This window comes from Pseudoliparis swirei, chromosome 4 (assembly GCF_029220125.1).
Source record: "Pseudoliparis swirei isolate HS2019 ecotype Mariana Trench chromosome 4, NWPU_hadal_v1, whole genome shotgun sequence".
In the NCBI taxonomy this organism is placed as follows: domain Eukaryota; kingdom Metazoa; phylum Chordata; class Actinopteri; order Perciformes; family Liparidae; genus Pseudoliparis; species Pseudoliparis swirei.
Window position 1 is genome coordinate 5,040,421 of NC_079391.1, and position 20,469 is coordinate 5,060,889.

Below are 20,469 nucleotides of genomic sequence, written 5' to 3' on the forward strand. Positions count from 1 at the left end.
TATATACATATATATACATATATATATATACATATATATATAGATTGGACTAAAAGAAGATGAGCAAGAAGTTGCACTGTGACATTTATATATGTATATATATATATATATTACATTTTTATAAATTTTTTGGTGACACACTAAACTTGTTTGTTTTCACTGTTTCTTACACTTTTATTTAAACAAAAAATGATTTTAAGCTAATGCCTCCGCTGTATTTAAAAAACAGTTATATAATTTAAGTTAGCTTTTTTGTATCCATGCGCACTGAACTTTATATAAACATAAATACATTTTAACCTAATAAAAGAGAACATTATGACACCGGTGTGTCCCAATGCTAAAATGTGAGCTTTAATTCCAAGATGTGAAGAAGATTTAAATATTTACACTGACACCCACGTTATCAACTGCGGTTTATAATTCAAATGTAATGGTGAGTTTAGTTTGTAGATAATTCAACTCCATCAACTATACTACGGAGTATTTGGTGAAACAGTCTTGTTGTATTTATTTAACTGGTCATGAAACTAGAGAATACTGTTGGTTGAACCTTCCTGACCCCCATGCTCAGGAATGTGCCCTCAAAGTTTAACTACCCGAACAGGTAAAATAAAGTTATAAAGTTGTGTTTGATACAAACTGTTATTACTTCTTTTTTACGAGTAAAACCTGAGAGTTAAAATCCTAATGTCGTTGCTTAAAGCCAGACTTTAACAGACACTCGTCTGTGATTCAGAGTTGCAGGAATTTCCGTGCAGCGTGTTACTTTCAGGTCGTGTTGGCATGAAAGGCAACGCGACCTCTCCACGTCTGACCAAACGCCCGCAGAACAAACACGGTATAAAGTTAACGCAATATTTGTAAGCTTCTAAGAACAGTTTGATATTCTGGAGAAGTGTCACGATTTCCCCACCTTCATAGTTAAATTCATCCTGCCTGCTTAATTAACTCTCCTGTCATTCCAGATCCTGTCATCCTCACCTGATTGTCTCTCATTCCCTTCAGCTGGTCCTCACGCCCTGCTCACCTGCAGCCCATCCCCTCGTTAGTCCCTCATTCCCTTCACCTGGTCCTCACGCCCTTCTCACCTGCCTCTGATCACCTCGTTAGTCCCTCATTCCCTTCACCTGGTCCTCACACCTTCTCACCTGCCTCTGATCACCTCGTTAGTCCCTCATTCCCTTCACCTGGTCCTCACGCCCTTCTCACCTGCCTCTGATCACCTCGTTAGTCCCTCATTCCCTTCACCTGGTCCTCACGCCCTTCTCACCTGCAGCCCATCCCCTCATTAGTCCCTCACTATTTAGCTCCCTCACTTCCACTTGTCCTCTTCCAGATTGTCTTGTGTGTTATTGCCAAACTCTCCAGAGAATTCCAAAATACTAACTCTGATCTGCCCGTTACGACCCTGCTTGCCTGTTGACCCGACCTAAGATTTTGCCTGCCCCTTTTTGGATGTGTTGCCTTGTTTCACGGACCACCCGGTTCTGACCCTGTCTGAATCACTAAGTAAATCACTAAGTGTTTTCGTGTCGTGCTTTTGGGTTCCAGTACCTGTAACCCTTACAAGAAGAGATAAGTGATGAGAAAACTGACACTGCACAGTAGATTAGTATGTCGAGGTGTCCATGAGCAAGGCACTGAACCCCCAGTTGCTCCCTCGGCAGCCCGTAGCTCCTTAATAACTAAAGATGGGTTGCAGAGAATACATTTCATATATGTATGTAACTATATGTAATGTCACAATAATATATGGTTTTCATTCATATGTGTGAAGCTGAACCGCTAGCTTAGCTTAGCATGACGTCTGGAAGCAGGGCAACGGCTAGCCTGGCTCTAAATGCCACTAATTATCAGTGTCGGGGAACACTACTTTTAAATGTAAATTGTTAAATTACAGTGTTTCCAACTCATTAGAAGAAGGGAAGGAGGTAAGGATGTTTATTGTCATTGTAAAAATGAAAATAAGTTGCTGACTCATCAGTCAGTACAGCAGCAACAGGTAAAAACTGGTATAAAAACATTTAAACAGGACATTCTAATTTAAAACAAGACTTAGTACATAAAAGTAAATAATACTTGAAACAAGACATGTAAAGGTAAATACAAATAAATAAATACAATTATAAATATAAAAATAAATAAAATTACAAATATAAATAAACATATATAAATAGAAGTACATAAACATTTAAAGGTAAATAAAAAATAAAAGAGAATAAATAAAACATAAAACAGGAATCAATGGCTTAAAAGAATAGAATACTATAGACTGCTTCTGTGACTTTGCACATGCCGGTTATATTACTACTACCGTAGTTTTTCATACATCTATATAAGTACCCCTAAACTGCCCAACATAAGACCCCCATATAGTCTTTTCCCCATCTGATTGAAGTTTGTCATTTTAGATGTAGATACTACGAGAAGTGTATGAAACCGATGACCCAATTAGTCATACGTGTTGTCATTATGTTACTTACGGGTGAAATTATATTGAAACCTTTTGCCGAGGATATCATAGAACCCTTTAAAGGACCCCAAGGGGGCCCCCGGACCCCAGTTTGAGAACCACTGATCTGGGAGTGTCAGACGCTTACACCCCCCCCAAGGCACAGTTTGTATTTCACTGCGACGCTCTTGTAACAGACAACTAAATGACTGATTACTTAAATTCCTCCATTTTGTCGTGACCCCCGACACGGCTAATCATCACATTAGATTTTGTTTGTTTAATGTGTCCAAAAAAGTAAATTTCTTGTTTTACTGTTGGTTACGTTCCCCGTTTTCTTCCTTTATGCTAAGCTAACTTCCTGCTTGCTGCAGCTTCTCGAGCGCCACTGATCCTCTCATCTAATCCGCAAGCCGAGAAAAGGAATAAGGCCGTTTCCCAAAAACGTCAAACTACTCCTAAGGAATGTGATGAGACGGCGTGAGACTCTATCTTTTGCTCCGTTAAGCATAACAAAAAATCCATATCAAGTTTTTCTTCAACTTGGGTCCAAAGGTTTACTCAACGGAGAACGTGTGTATTATGCTCACGTCGGAGATTTTGCAAATTTATTTTCGCTGTCTTCAAAGTGAAGGCGGGCGCAACACTTTCCCACAGAGAAACATAATCAGAGTTTAGATTCGGCTTCTTCATTCCCACCCAATGTGTGTGTGTGTGTGTGCCATCCAGCGTCAGAAATACACAAGGGCAAAAGGCAAAACTGCCCCGAAGAAATATAATTTTGCCCCTGACATCACGAGGAGAGGGGCAAAAAATGCCCCCATCATTTCTTCTAATAATTATGATAATTTAATAGAGTTTTGTTTTTGTTCTTTGTTGTGTGTGTCCTATCTGTGTTGCCTGTACTGTACACAAACAAACCAATAAATATAATTTGAAATAATAATAAAAATATATAGTTATAATTGTTAATAGTTGTTTAAAAAAATTTAATAACAATAAATAAACACATAAATAAGAATAACATTGAATATGAATGTCTGATTTCTGTTTTCTGTTTGTTTTTTCTAAGAAAACGCTTTGAATCTGTAGACTACTGCCCAACAGTCTTATTATTACCATTGGTATGACAATTGCTCACATACTGTAAGCCTAAATAAGTATATTCTTCATTTTTGAACAAGTTTCAAAAAGTGCCCCCAATTTCTTTTTATATGCCCCTGGATTTCAGTCACTGGTGGCAAAAATTGCCCCATAAAAAAGATGTACATTTCCTATCCTGGTGCCATCACACATGCACATCATACACACTAAGCAGTCCCAGGTGTTTGCTGTTTTTTATTGAGATCCCAGGACCTTTACAGCCACCACTTTTACTGTGACTGCACAGGTGTGACGGATCATTCCACGCATGAAAAGAGACAGCGGCCAAAACAAAAAGCTGCACCTCGGGTTGGAAAACATCCTCACGCCCTCAAGTCATCTGCAGAGCCTTTGTGTCTCAATGCTTTTAAACACTCAGTGTTGTCGGCATCCAGGTTTAAACAACGATCATAAAACGGATATTCGGATCCATATTGTTTGTTTTTGGTTGTCAAGCGGTGAACACCGACCACACTTTGCAAACAGCAACATGTCAGAAGTAGCTGGAAGGTTTGATGTCTCTCTATTTACAGCATAATTGACATAATTGCGCAATTTCTGGTTCAAATGTCAGTCTGGTCTGGCTTAGCCAGCTCTCTGCCACCACATACACACACACACAGACACACACACATACAATAGACAACAATGAATGGCGCCTGCCACTGGAGCATGGATTGGGTAATTGTGAGATGATTTCTCATAACCACAAGGGCACGGCAACAGCGCGATGCAATACAAGTCAGACACCAGGATACTGGAGCGTGTGTATCAAGGGACCAGGACTTGGCTGGATATGAAACCACGAGGAGCCGATGAGGAAGTATTTTAAACCCGCTTCTTTCAACAGCTTCTTCCCTGCCACAGTAAGACTCATATTGGAATGTGTGTAATAACCCAACATGACCTCACTACACTTATGTGCAATATGTGATATATTATTTCTACCTGTAATTTAAAACTGGATCCAAAACTGTTTATACCTGCACCTTTCTTGTTCTTGGACATATTAACACCTTCTGTATAGTGTTTTATTTTATATTTTGTATTTTTTCTTACTTATTATAGTGTTTTATTTTATATTTTGTATTTTTTCTTTCTTAATATAGTCTTTTCTTTTATATTGTGTATTTCTTCTTATAGTGTTTTCTTTTATATTTTGTATTTTTTCTTTCTTATTATAGTGTTTTATTTTATATTTTGTATTTTTTCATATAGTGTTTTCTTTTCTATTTGGTATTTTTTCTTTCTTATTATAGTGTTTTCTTTTCTATTTGGTATTTTTTTCTTCTTATTATAGTGTTTTCTTTTCTATTTGGTATTTTTTCTTTCTTATTATAGTGTTTTCTCTTATATTTGGTATTTTTTCTTTCTTATTATAGTGTTATTTCTAAACTTGACTCGTGGAGCCCTGCACTAGATGTCCAAATGGCAAATAAAACCTTGAAACCTTGTAACGTGCATTATTGTGTCGACGTCTATGAGAAAAAGACGATCTACTTGATTTGTAAACATTGTAAACATGAGTCTATTGTCTGAATCTCTATAGTCATCTTCAATACACCGTCTTGTTTATTTAGTAAACGATGGTCCCATTAAGAATAAAATGGACCATAAAAAAAACAAGTTCAAAGACCATCGTAGTCGACACAGTTTTAAAGGAGCGGGATGTAGTGACCAGAATGTTACACAACAATATAATGCCTAAAAATCAAAGTAGGATGTAAGCTGTAACTTTATATTACATCTACAATATAATGTTTAGGAATTTATTGTCTCAGATAACTAATCAACTGGTTCAACTTTGGATCAAATGTAGTAATTTGAATACACGACTTGTTATTGGCAGCTCTGTGATGCTACACGTCGAGCTAAATGCTAACGTCAGCCTGCTAACAAGCTAACCATGACATGTCTAACATGCAGATGTTTAGAAGGCGGCGTATTCTACGTCTTACCTCAGTGGGTTAGCAGGTATAAAAACATCTGAGCGAAGCCTTCTGGCTGACTCACACATGTCTGTGTTTTAAGAACTAGAAGGAAAAAACAGATCAGTGTGTATGTGTGTGTGTGTGTGTGTGTGTATTCACGATGCTACTTCCTTTGAAGCTTGATTAAAGTCCTCGTCTTGTCAAGAGCGGTATTACGTACCGTGACCAGGTAATCACACTTGAAAGTCAAAGGACTAGAGACACACAAAAGAGTTTCAGTGTCTTAACTCAGAGTTTAATATCCTCCTCGTCGGTGAATGTGGTTGAGCTGGATGATCGGAGACGTCTCATCCTGAGCTTTATGGGTGTGTGTGTGTGTGTGTGGGGGGGGGGGTGGAAGGCTAGAGTCATTCAACCCGCTAGTTTCCTCCCGTTGCTCTTTTTCGGGGTCTCGATGTGTCACTCGGGCCACAGACGTCATCTCATTCAGAGCAGGTGCCTTCGTATTGCCACAGCTGCACGACACTCAGAGAGAGGGAGAGAGGGAGAGAGAGAAAGGGAGAGAGAGAGGGAGAGAGGGAGAGAGGAAGGGAGAGGGGGGAGAGAAGGAGAGAGAGGGAGAGAGAGGGAGAGAGAGGGAGGGAGAGAGAGAAAGAGGGGAAGAGGGAGAGAGGGGGGAGGAGCGAGAGAGGGAGGGTGAGAGGGAGAGGGGGAGAGAGGCAGAGAGAGGGAGAGAGAGTGGGGAGAGCGGGAGGGAAAGTGAGAGAGAGGAGGGGAGAGTGAGAGAGAGAGAGAGAGGGGAAGAGAGAGAAAAAGAGAAAGAGAGAGAGGGAGAGAAAGAGAGGAAGAGAGAGAAAGAGAGAGAGCGAGAGAAAGAGACGGATATACTAAATGTGCAAAAAGATGAAGAAACCAGACTGAGGAAGAGGGGGGGGGGGGAGGGGGGGATGTCAGCCTCGTAATAAATCTTCTTCAGAATTTGGATTCTTGCTTCTTAATGTAAGAACCACATTGTTTGTGTTTATGGGAGTTCAGATCTGATGATGATGAAGATGATGATGACATCACTCCTCTTCTTCCGGTCAGCCTGGGACACAAATGAGCAGAAACACTGAAGGTCAACCGGTTCTTTGGATCTGAGTTCAAACATTTATATCGGCATGAGTTCAGCTGAAGACAGTGAGCGGTGCCTTCTGGGTAACAGATGAAAAAAATACATGTGCAAAATTAGTGCAAGTCTTATGTTTGTGACTCGTAATGTTCCCACTCTCCATGCTGAGTTGAGGAATTTTATAAATAAATGTAAATGTTGATTAAATTAGTCAAACAATGTAATTCTAAAATCCTTAACTGAGCCGACGTATTTCTCTTATTTCTGGAAACATTTGAACAAGTGTTTGTATATTAAAAGTGACGTTTTACTGCAGTGATAGTATCCGTGTCCTCGTGTTGTATTTTATTTTATTTTATATATTGTTATCGTATTTGTGTTTGTTGCTTTATGGGCTCATGAGTCTGGAATAAAATAAATATATAATTATATTAAATAGATTAATGTGCATGTTTCATGCATTGAAATTATGATCAATAGTAATAAAAAAAGCTTGTGAAAGTGGCCAAAAATACAAAAAGTCTAATTAAAGCTGCAATAATCAATATTATTTAACATAAATATAACAATATATGATAGTGATTATTATGACAAAAGCGTCGCAGGGCTTGTCAGCTCATCGTTTTGGTTTTATAAGCCACAATTTTACTGTTTTGGTTTAGTTTTGTCAACTTCGTTTCAAATTTGTCCATTTTTAGTCTTTAAAAACACTGCCGTCCACTTACTGCTCAGAAAACAATAGAGTTACAACTAGCTAGAGAACAAAGAGGATCATTAAGCTGCAAAAAAGTTGAATATATTCACCATAAAGTTAACTTTAGCACAAACCCAAGTCGAAATAAATGATAATTTTCAAAATACAACTCAAAGGTAATATATACAGTATATTATATTAACATGGCAGGGTTATGTGGACAATTTGACGATTATAGTTTAGTTAATTTAGATACTATTTGCAAATGTTCATGCCAAAAGGTACTTTGGGTATCCTTAAAATGCAAATAGCGTTGTCGTGTCTAGCATCTGCCGTGTGGAATACATGTGGTTAAAAACGCCTTGAAATAATGAACTCCCACACAACACAGAGTATTAAGTTAAGCGTTAAGTATTCATCATTATAGACACGGCACTTATAACCGGAGCGCCCTGGGAGTGGGAGCAGAAAGACACATCTAATTCCACCCTTCATAATATTTGTCTGCATGTCCTCTCAGGGAAAAGGCACAGTGTCTATGTGTCGCTCCTCCGGTCCAACAATAACGGGCTTTACTGCACAGAACCCGGTCTGCTGCTCTCACCTCCCTGTGCATGCGGTCCACAGAGAGCCCCCCGGAGACGGGCCCGGGTTCCCCTGTGTCCTGCCACTCGGCTAATTGAGGCCTGGGTGAAGGCGAGTTGCCATGGAGGAGACTCCCACATATGGGATGCTACTTATAGCCTCGCTCTTTTGGGAACGCACACTGGTAAGTTCTCGCTGAACATTTGTATTTATATTTTTTTTAGTGCAGAAGGAGGAACACTATACACACAGTGACATATGACTTCAAAAAGGGAAATCACTTCACTTTCCAAGTGTGGAATGAACCCTCAAACAGCGGTTAAGTGGTTAACGCGGATTCATCCTCACAAGTATACAATAACAAATGGTTTCTACGCTCCTCAGCGCCGTAATCACCAACATGGCATCAACCACTTCTTTTCTTCTTCTTCTGCTTGGGGATCGTGGCTCTGAAGAGCTCCTGGACTTCACGGAGCTCTCGCTGGTCTGCCGCTCTTGTTCCCGTTGGATGTTTTCTGAGGCCTTGGAGGAGGGAGGGAGGTCTTATCTTTTGTTTTTGTTTTTCATCTTTTGTGACGGACCAGCTGAACCCCCGAAGGAGTTCTTATCCCCCGGCTGCCGCGGGAGTGGCGGGACACGATCGCTCTCTAGAAATGAGTTTCTCGAGTAGGAGGTTCTTGTTGTCGTCTTTGGCGAGGGTTGACGGTTCCTGATGACGGAGATGCTCGAAGTCGAGCAGAATCTTTGTAGTTTTTCAGAGCTGATGCGATCCGATTGGTCCTCGAGCTCGGCTTGATTGGAAGCCTGAGGTAAAAAAAAAAGGGAATAATTCAAATATACATACACTAATACATATGTTCTTAACTTGTAACTTTCCCCTTTCTTCACATGTTTCATAATACAATATAAAACACAAATGCATGGAGTGACTTGCATATAACTTATTTGTTTAAAGACGAGACTCATTTTCAAACACGTGACCGTGATTATTTAGCATCCAACTATTTCACTGACACCAGAGATTTGACCTGTGGATGTGAACAAAAGTAAGCCGAGTTTGAACTTGGCCCTCTTACCTTAAACATACATTTAAATACATTGGATGGAGGATATGCATCATCCACATATTGTAACAATCATTGTGTGTGCCCCCCCCCCCCCCCCACCAACCTCAAAGACGTAGGTATAGACATTTGACTTTAAGGAAATAGTTCTTTAAAGAACCCTGGTTTGAAAGGTTCTTTGTGGAACCACAAATGATGCCTTAAAGAACCATTTTTAAGGTTCTTTGAGACACCTTTATAGGTTCTTTGAAGAACTATTTAAGGAAATGGTTCTTTAAAGAACCCTGGTTTGAAAGGTTCTTTGTGGAACCAGAAATGGTGCCTTAAAGAACCATTTTTAAGGTTCTTTGAGACACCTTTATAGGTTCCTTGAAGAACTCTTTAAGGAAATGGTTCTTTAAAGAACCCTGGTTTGAAAGGTTCTTTGTAGAACCACAAATGGTGCCTCAAAGAACCTTTTTTTAAGGTCTGGTGTACATTTTTTAACTGTTACAAACACACACTGGTGATCTAAATGCTGAGGTCAGCATGTTTTCATGCTCTCAGTGATAACATGCGGACGGTTAGCAGCCATCTTAGATTAAGGTGTGAGGATGGTTGTTTAAGGAATAGCCCAGATTTTCTAAAGTGGGGTCGGAAAGGTTAAGCTGCGTATTCCCTCGTCAGCAGCCGTACGTTGCTTTGCTCCTGTGCCGTCCGACCTCATGCACTGACTATAAATAGGTTCCTCATATATAACCCGTCTTCAAGAAATCTGAAATATGTGTATACAGTAGACGGGAAGAACAGCTGAGGCTGATGAGAATATATAGCTTTTTCTTTTTTTGCTCATAAACCTGATCAAAAGGATTTTGAGCCGATTCCCCAAATGTCACAACAATCCATCCAATAGTGTCGAGCCGTTTCATTTCAACCATAAATGCCAACCTCATGGTGGCCCCAGAGGGAAGGTCAGGGGAACGCCACAATAAGGTCTTATCATCTGTGATATTCCACAATGCCAGCGGCTCTAAAAACTCCAGTCAACACAGATGTATCCTGCATCTTTTTGTGTGTTTACCTTTAATTTGAGTTGCACATGTAGCGACATGTATAAGTGACACTCTGTCCCGGTTCGTGTTGCACATTGTGTACTAAACACATCGTCAGCCGCACACAATGTGTTGTGGGAGACGCGGCGATGATGAGCTCAGTGGAATCGGCGTCACCTCCCGCATGCAGAGTATTTTATTTTTCAGTGAGTCGTCACATGCTCGTCCTCTATTTCACAGGAATGGAATAATTTCTCCGTACTTTACATGCAGAGTGGGAGCCGCTCGTCAGATCGTCCGTCTGGCCGGAACCAACCAAAGACTGAGTCATCCGGGAGACGGTGGTGAGCTCACGCAACAGCAACAGAGACCGAGATGACAACCGAGACATCTTGAGTAGAAAATTAGGCAAATTTGTTAGCACGAATAAATAAAAGCCGACATTTTTGACATATTGAGGATGTTTGTTTCTCATTTCCCAAATCAATTTAATGTTCCAGCAGGAAACCAATGTCAGATGCACTTGGTTTGATCCAGCCACCGTTATCTAGTCATCCCTATATATAATCCTGGATATTGGGGACATTAACAGAAGAAACCGTTTTGAAAACACATCTGGACAATGTCACGATTTCATTTAGTTATCCTAACGAGTCAGTGTATCTGTGGCTTGAATGAAAATCCATAAAACAAGTCTCAAGGATTTGTCTGGAGGCGTTGTTCCTTTTTTTAGTAGAAAACATTGTGGGACTTTTTTTTTTTAACAACAGCCTGTTGTGTGTTTACAGTTTATGTGGCCCGCTCCGTCATTTGGAGCTGTGACTTAAAAACGAGGATACAAACAAACACAAGATGACGGAATGTGCGTCTGGCGTGAATTTTTAGAAATAAAGCCATTGTTTTTCTCCCTTGACTGTTGTTCCACGACCAAGTGAAAGAACTAACATTGAGCATGCACACAGAAAAGTAATGGTTCTTAAATAGTTCCTAAAAAACCTTTGTGGATGAAGAATCATCACCTACTGAAGAACCTTTTTTTCATTTGAGGCACGTTTATAGGTTCTTTGAAGAACTCTTTAAGGAAATGGTTATTTAAAGAACTCTGGTTTAAAAAGGTTCTTTGTGGAACCAGAAATGGTGCCTTAAATAACCATTTTTTAAGGTTCTTTGAGACACCATTATAGGTTCTTTGAAGAACTCTTTAAGGAAATGATTCTTTATAGAACCCTGGTTAAAAAGGTTCTTTGTGGAAGCAAAGATGGTGCCTTAAAGATCTATTTTTTGAAGGTTATTTGAGACACCTCCATAGGTTATTTGAAGAACTCTTTAAGGAAATGGTTCTTTAAAGAACCCTGGTTTTGAAAGGTTCTTTGTAGAACCAAAAATGGTTCTTATATGACATCAATCTGAAGAACCATTTTCGTTCCAGATGACACCTTCATGTTTCTGCGTGTGTGAGCTCAATTGAAGTCAAAAGGTGTGTAAAATCTGACGGGGACGGAGAAACCGATCAGTGAATCGACAGATCAGATTGAATGTGTTTCTCTTTTCCTGCTCACAATGTTCTCGTGGCGTTCACAGCTCCTGTCGGAGGCATTGTGTTCGCGACCGTGTCACACTCACGCGTGTGAGAGACTTTGGCTTTTTGCAAGAGACCTTTTTCAACATATTTCCTTTTGTTCTCATGCACCTGACTGAACTCTTCTCCGCGCTTACAGCTACTTTACGTGCAAAGTTCCGTCGGTGAAATAAATTCAACCCAGCCGGTGTTCCAAACTTTGTGTTTCGACGACTCAAAGGGGTCAAGGCCGTTCGACTTGAGATAAAAAGGGAAACAATGGGTCCACTGAAATGGCTTCGAGCAAATAAGGTGAGCGAGGGAGTGAAGCTACGCCAGATGAATGGGAGAAGGTCATTTAGTCTGGCTCCAAAACGGCAAAACATCCCTCTTTTAATCAGTGAAAGAAACAGATTGATTAAAGCTCCTTTGAGTCTCCGACTGGAAGACATTTTTATCGTTAATATTTTGATATTATTAACAGGGATTTTTTCCGTTATGTCTCGGTCCTTTTCTTCTCTTTGCAACTGTGTCTGGAGTTAATTAAAAGACTTAAAAGCTCAAGGTTATCATCTAACAGAAGGTTATACATATTATTCTTTGTAATCAATAACTCCCTCCCCTCAGGCTGTGCACCCATACATCAGCCAATCTCTATCTTGTCAAGTAATTCTCTCAACGGGGCCAACACGCATGCAAACATGCCCCATTTTCCACTGACAAAGTAACGCATTAACCCACTTTCATGTTTGTTGTTGTTGTTAAAAGCATGATGTTTATTGCAGAGTGAAACACAGCCAGGTGAAATGAATCCCTGCATTGCATAACGTAGGTGATGAGAACCACGAGAGAGCAGCGTACATCTTTTCTGGCCTAAAGAAACAGCACATTTGAAAAACTCTTCACAGTAATTTCATGTGTTGTATGTTCATTCTTCTATTGTTCTATATGTGCTTATCTACAGCTTGATTCAGGAAGATAGTATTATTTTTAAAAGACACGAGCAATCTGACAACTCTGTTCTTTACAAGCATTATTTATTTTGCATGTATACGAGGCCGAACAATATATAATTGTTTGGCCTGGTATCATACAATTTTTTAAAAGTTATATACTCATTAAATCAAAGATCTAACAACGAGAGCTGCTCTTTTCATAACCACGCTTTAATGTCTGTCGGTCAGTCCACCACTTTGGCCCAGACTGATGAATAAAATACAAATACAGAATAAACTGCTGTGACATCTGATACGGATATTAATCTAAAGCCATCATCAGGTGTTACTTTGATCCATATTTTTTTAATGACCAAATGCTCTCCAAAACTCCAGCAGTCTCCCCCAACAATTAGCAAATGTTAGCATGCTAACACGCTAAACTAAAATGGTGATCCTGGTTAACATTTCACCTGCTGAAGATCAGCATGTAGCCGTCGCCATTTTGAGGATTTTAATCTGCTGATGATAGTATATAAGGCCGTATTTTATATATATTTATATTATATATATATATATATATTGTAAATTAGCTACAGCCTCACAGCATTGCTAGCTAGCACGGCTGTAGGCTACGTTTAACCATTCAACTAAATTCAACTCCACTATTTCGCAGAAAAGTACATTTAAAAGTTATATGAAGGTAATACCACCAACATTGCATCTTGTGTCTACATTTTTAGGAACATTTTAATGTGTTCAATGTTCACAGTCAATGTCAGTTGACAACGTTTTTGCATTTTGCACTTAACCCTGAATGTCTCCCTGTAGCTGCGTCTAGGTGTATGAATGTAACATGATTGTAAGTCGCTTCTTTCGCCAGCTAAATTAAATTTAATGTAATATCATGTAAATCAATACTGAACATAGTGATACGATTTCAGAGTTAACACAACTCTGGTAAGAGTTATTATTATACACTGAGAATAACACTACAAGTGTTATTTACATTGGACTAGTGTTTATCAAAAGTAACACTTCTCAGTGTTGTGTAGAGTAAAATATTAATTCTTAGCAGAGTTGCGTTAACTCTGAAATGTTAACACTACGTTCAGAGTTCCTTTAACACTCAAAAGATAAGGGACCATATGTTCACTGGCTGAGTGTTAAATAGACACCGCCAATTTTACTGTCTATGTAAAGACCAAATAGGCTCCACGGTTGAAAACATTTACAGTTCCAACAAGCCAAGAACAGAGGTGATTCAAGTTGAGAAGAACCATACATCAAACAAAAAAACGGCGAAGCAGACAACATAATAATTTCACAGTCAAATGACAAAAATTAGCTCCAAAACAATCGGGACGCGAGGGACATTACGGCGATGCAGAAGAAGAAGGGATCGGCGAGTCCCATCAATCATCCGTGACAGCAGAAGGGATCTCAGGCGGCGGTGATGGATGGCAGCAGTGAAACGAGACAAGGGAGGAATGCACCACACGTCCACCTCGTCACACGCCGCCGCCACACATCAGCGACTCGAAACCACTTCATGATGGGTGTCGGAGAAGACCGCTACCAGAGCACGTTCATGAAGGAGGTGCCATCGCATGTTGGAGGAGAAATTAATGAGGGTTGTCTTGCCCTCGCATCGTGAGCACTCGACAACTCACTCCACTCGTTCCTGATTCATCTCTCTCCTGTTTAGGCTGAAACCAATTAAATAAGAATCACGATAACCCCTTAAAACAAACAAACCCTCCTGCTTTTGAATCAAAAAGCAATATATAGACTTACAATAAGTGAATCAACCACGAGTACAAACTCAGATAAACAAAAATCAAGAAAGTAACATTTCTTCACAAAAGCCAAACGACAAAATTACCAGAAGTAATACCATTCAAGTGGCAATATACAATCTCCCTGTAAATTTAGTATGAAATCAATAATAACTAGAACGGGCACTCGGTAGAGTGCATACCTTCGCATATCACAAGATTGGGCATTGAATTATGAACATGTTGGCATTAGTTGCATGCCAATTGGATAGAAATTGACCTCGCTATGGTAAAAAGAAGATTTTGACCTTTCCATGACCTTGACCTTTGACCCGATCTATCCCAAAATCTAATCAAATAGTCCCCGGATAATAACCAATCATCCCACTAAATTGCATGCGATTCGGTTTAAAACTTTTTTTGTTATGCGAATAACACGCATACAAATAAATAAATAAATAAATAAATAAATACACGGCAATCAAAACATAACCTTCCGCATGTTCAATGTGAAGGCAATAAAATATAGTTTCTCCTCCCCATAACATTCCACACACAACTGCAGCTGCAGAGGGCCCGCATTAACATCCGGAAGTCTTTTTTGTGTAAAAGCAGAGGCAGTCAACATTGTCAAAAATTACCAGGTGGTGATAATTGCGCGTGGAGACTAAAATAGTGAGCTGGAAGCAGGATGCTGTCACTGAAAGCAGCTGTGGTGGAAAACAAGTCGGGGGCAGACATCCTGCTGTGCCGCGTCGCCAGCAGCCCAATAAACTGACCGCAGTGTTCGACGCGCTGTGAAGAGTCGTCACGCTCCAGCACGCAAAGCCAATCCTCTCCATCCTCTTCTTCACTTCAGTTATCACTTTCTAAAAAACAAGGTGGTGAGGAATCTCTTGACCCCTTGTGAGTAACTTGAGTGATATGTGTATTTTTCCACAGAAATAGATCAATGGTCAAGTCCTGTTTTTACAATGTGTCAATTAAACGTAATAATATGATATAAAACTAGAACGGGCACTCGGTAGAGCGCATACCTTCGCATATCACAAGATTGGGCATTGAATTATGAACATGTTGGCATTAGTTGCATGCCAATTGGATACAAATTGACCGCGCTATGGTAAAAAGAAGATTTTGACCTTTTCATGACCCTTGACCTTGACCTTTGACCCGATCGATCCCAAAATCTAATCAAATGGTCCCCGGATAATAACCAATCATCTCACCAAATGTCATGCGATTCGGTTTAATACTTTTTTAGTAATGCGAGTAACACACATAAAAATAAATAAATAAATACATACATACATACACGGCGATCAAAACATAACCTTCCGCATTTTAAATGCGAAGGTAATGAACTGTTTATGGGTAATGGAGATCTTTAATGTCCTCAGAGCAATCGGGAAGGGGATTATCCCACAGATCTCATAATATGTATTAATATATAAATATTGCATAATCTTTTTCTCAACCATAGCCGAGTAGTTTTTCTTGCCTGAACCCAGCGGAGTAGTTTTTCCTGTGAAGACACAAGTTTATTTTTGAAAAAGAAGATTATTATTTACATCCTCCTATTACCCACGTGGCTGCATTCCTTACTTTTTACAGCAGTTTGAGCTAAATATAGTGCCCTTGTGCCAATGAAAGCAGCACTTAAATAAACTTTTTATAAATATATACTGTGTATATAGTGTATTCCTGTCACAAGGACATTTCTAAATGATTGTTCATGATGTTTTAGGATACGTAGTGTTGACCTCTTTGAAAAGAAACATGACGAAAAAGTGTTTGGGCTTCATATCTTTTATCCGTTAAAATAAGTTTTTTGCTAACTTATTTATATATATATATATATATATATATATATATATATAATATCCAGACGGTTGCAGACCAGAGGAAACGTAGAGCATATCATTAAATTCAAAGAAGACCTCTTCTCTTAACCCAAATAGGCCGTTGGCTAGACAATCACAGCAGTAGTTGGATGGCTCATTGTATTCAAACAGTAATTATATCCTTAAAATACAGTTTTTGTTCTTCAGCAGAGAAACACAGGCCTGTCTTCATCCTCCTGCAGCTCACTTCCACCTCTGTGAACACGTTGTAGCTTTCCAGATGCAATATGCATGCACGGCTGTGTAGTTGTTATCTCAACGGCTGCAAACTTATGTTCTTCTTTGAAATGTACAACTATTTGTTGTTGTTGATTACACTGACTTGTATAAAAGTATTTTGTCTAGTCATTTAAACAAGTAGAGCTGTAGACAATCAGAAGTCTCCCTCCAGATGAAACAGATGTGCCGACTTGTAAAATACTCCTACGCATGGCCTCGTCGTGCTTCGGGAAGACAGGACGTTGTCTTCTATTCACAGTTTCAGTGTCTGGCTATAGCAGTTCAGTTTGGGGCAGGCGTGACTCCGTCATTTAGCTTATTTTAATTGCAAGACAGTCCATAAACTGCCTGTAAACAAAGCTTGTGGTTCTTATTGTAGAACAGAATAAAACTCTTTAACTCCAGGGCGAGGCCGTAAATAAATATTATCACTGGAATCATACTATAAGGATTTTACCAAACTGTTAAACACATTAAAGTTAATTCTCTAAGCATGTTGTATATTTACCTTCGCATTGAAAATGCGGAAGGTTATGTTTTGATCGCCGTGTATTTATTTATTTATTTATTTGTATGTGTGTTATTCACAGAACTCAAAAAGTATTGAACCGAATCGCATGAAATGTGGTGGGATGATTGGTTATTATCCGGGGACCAGTTGATTAGATTTTGGGATCGATCGGGTCAAAGGTCAAGGTCAAGGTCATGAAAAGGTCAAAATCTTCTTGAATCGCATGAAATTTGGTGGGATGATTGGTTATTATCCGGGGACCATTTGATTAGATTTTGGGATCAATCGGGTCAAAGGTCAAGGTCATGGAAAGGTCAACATCTTTTTTTTACCATAGCGCGATACATTTTTGTCCAATTGGCATGCAACTAATGCCAAAATGTTCATAATTCAATGCCCAATCTTGTGATATGCGAAGGTATGCGCTCTACCAAGTGCCCATTCTAGTTAACAGTAAGACAATCAGTTCCTCTGGTTATTGTTTGACCAGGGTTGTGTCTGTAACAATGCAACACACGTGATTTCACTGACCATCAGTTATCTTGCATGTAATCTATCTAATTTATCATTTGAAAGTATATTAATATATACTTTTGAAATGATAGGTAGTCTTTTAGCTTATGTGTCTGGAATGCCAATGCAGATGGCAGCCGCCATGCCTCCACTTCTACATTTACTTTGTCTTGGCCTGCCACCTGCTGGCTCTTCTGGAGGATGTAAATGTCCCGTTGAATTAATTAAAGTGAATCTATATTAATAATGTGGCCAAAGTAACAGAAGAGACACTCACGGGCAAATCAAATGAATCTAAATATTATTATTTGTACACTGGATACAAAGCAACTGTGTAGCCACTTTCTTTCTGCACTAATATCGACCAATTTATTCTCACTGTTGTTGTTTTTATATTGTACTACATGTTGCCATTCTGTTGTCTTCAATGTCTTTTTTTATATGTATCCCACTATTTGTGAATTACATGTATGCGTACGTGTAACCAGAGTCAAATTACATTTATGTATAAAGCTGATTCTGATTCTGAAAGCATGACACAGGATACAATACAAACAATCAATTGTGAAATTGTAATTCTGACCGCAGTTATAGTCATGAGTTTATCATAATTAGCATGATAATATATATGTAGCTTGATAAACAGAAGTTGTCCTTGACCGGATTTTTAATTATGTAAGAGGTATATGTTCCATTCTATATATAACTATTATATACAACGTTATATACTTAATTCATTTTTGAACACGTGCCTTTCCAATTAAAAACGTTTAATACTGATTGTGCTATTCCTACTCTTACTTATGTAGCTTAAAGAATTCGGACAATGTATTTAATACCCACCTAATAGTCTTCATAATTGATTTTGTAATATTAAATAGTAGATTTGCTTCGCGCATGCTTAGTGTTCTATGGGGAGCGAGAGACGGGAATCTTCTCGCCCTGAAGTCTCGCGTGTTCTGCGCAGCCGCAGAGACGAAACGGAGACTGGAGCGACAAGAAGGGAACCGAGGGCCCTTTGGCTGAGCTGAACTATTTGGATTTTCGGGAAGAAAGAAGCGTTGGCTACTAAACATGACCAGTGGGTTTCGATTCATATTTTGACTGCTACGCCACCGTGCACTCTGTTGGATAGCGTGTCGTGTTGTCTCGTTGTTTTCTAGCCGTTTCTAGCCACCGCCGACCGCGGGGGTTCCGTCTAATTGCTGGAATGGACCTAACTTGGGGAGGAATTCGTGCTAGTGTTGCCACCTTTTTTTGTTTATAAATCACGGACACTGATGGACGCGCTTGTCTTTTTCGGGTTAAAGGGAGTTGGGTCGGTAGGCTCGTGTTGTGTTGTGTAGTGCGTGCCACAAAAACACACACACACACACACACACAGCTGTGTCTGAACTTCACATTGTTGTGAGTTGACCGTTTTGTCAACAACGATGGTCGTTCACTGCCCAGCTGTTAGTCTGGGCCTCGGCCCGCTGCACATCAATAGCTAGCAGAGACACAACACGGATCTGTCTGTGTATCAACGCGGCTGGCGGCAGACACAACGCAGTCCTTATTTTTTTGTTTGTTCTTGCCCGTCTTTGATTTTTCTCACAGAGTGGTAGGTCTGTCGCTTGCCGCCCTCTGTGCTGTTGTTCTGACGTGAAGCTGCTCTCGAGCGCCTCTCTGCCACGTCGGCTGCTTTTTGTTTTGTTTTTTGCACCAGATTTATTTCTGCCATCATACTAGTCAATATAATGATAACTGACCCTGTGCCACTGAATCATGTACATAGACACTTTACAAAGGTGTGGAATTATTTTTGGTTATTGAGTAATGGAGGTGTTTTAAATTTTTTTTTAAAGGGTCTAGCTCACATTCCCATAGAGTTGCTCATTTTAACTTGTTTGTTTCTGTTAATTAATTTGTCGTTTGTTTGTTCTGTCCGTCACGCAGGAGGAAACCAACGTGACCTCGCACGTCTGAAGAACGCCAAGAAAAATGACCCGGCTAAAGGGAAGAAGGACGATGGACTCTCTGCTGCTGCTCGGAAGCAGAGGTAACCAGAGCTCGGCATGGAAATACACAAATGGGATGCACGCTATTAAAAATATAACGTCCGATTGGCATATTGGCTGAGCCTATGTGAGTTTTACGGTAGAGTATTCCCTCTCTCCCTAAGGGATGCCGAGAGAATGCAAGAGAAGCAGAAAAAGTCAGCTGAAGGAGGAAAAGAAGAAACCAAGTCCAAGTAAAGAATGAAGTCGGAGACGCATACAACTCAGCGCTTCAAATAAGATATAACGTTGAGAATTCTTCCTGATAATTATAATAACGGTCATTATTGTCTGGCCCTCGATAATCTAGGATCCTACATTCTTCCCGATGGCAAATGACATTGCTTTGTTCGGATTTGTTATTTTTAACGCGGCGGTGCTGCATGCATGAGAAGCATCGGTGGTGTAAGCGGCAGCAGGAGGAGGAAGGAAGAACGATTCTTGACACAAGCACCGACGTGACAGTTGTGTTATTTTTGTACAAAAATGTCCCCGGCTGGTTTCAAATAAAGTGTATCTTTTTAGTTCATGCTCGCTTGAGTTATTCTGAATGTTTGAAGACAGTTTGTGATATTATAGATAAAGTTCTGGGGCTGAGGTTGACTTATTTATATCAGCTATACAGACAACGTAATGCGACAGCGGATTAGGAATCATCACGAAATAGAAACAATTTTGAGCTATTTCTTTCTGGGATTTTGGATGGTTTGATTTAATGCTTTTGTTTTACATATATAAATTAAACTTAATAAAATTACATTGCACATGTTACATTTTTAGAGTGACAATTTTTTTTAATTTCTTGTCTTCATGAATGCAGATTTTAAAGTAGTTAATCAAATAAGCCAAGGCATATTAAGAAATGTGTGCATCGCTGTAAAAATATTCCTTCAAAGTTTACCACAGTTTTTAAAAGGGAAAGTGTCTTGTCACAGGCATTGTCTTTATATATTTCTTTAAGTTGCTAAATGTTGTTTTCTAAACTGCTGTTCCGTTTC

The 20,469-nt window shown here is 39.5% G+C and overlaps 1 protein-coding gene across 1 annotated transcript; it reads left to right on the forward strand.

Annotated features, from left to right (window-relative positions):
* Positions 1-18,404: 18,404 nt before the first annotated feature.
* On the forward strand, positions 18,405-19,995 carry serf2b (small EDRK-rich factor 2b). Its single transcript, XM_056413481.1, has 3 exons — positions 18,405-18,513; positions 19,371-19,473; positions 19,597-19,995. Exons 1-3 carry the CDS (start codon positions 18,507-18,509, stop codon positions 19,667-19,669), a joined length of 183 nt encoding a protein of 60 aa, XP_056269456.1. The 5' UTR covers positions 18,405-18,506; the 3' UTR covers positions 19,670-19,995.
* Positions 19,996-20,469: the final 474 nt, after the last annotated feature.

Excerpts from the sequence above, each read along its gene's own strand:
- serf2b (XM_056413481.1), top strand. Across the intron at positions 19,474-19,596 it reads GCTGCTGCTCGGAAGCAGAG|GGATGCCGAGAGAATGCAAG; the intron begins GTAACCAGAGCT and ends TCTCTCCCTAAG.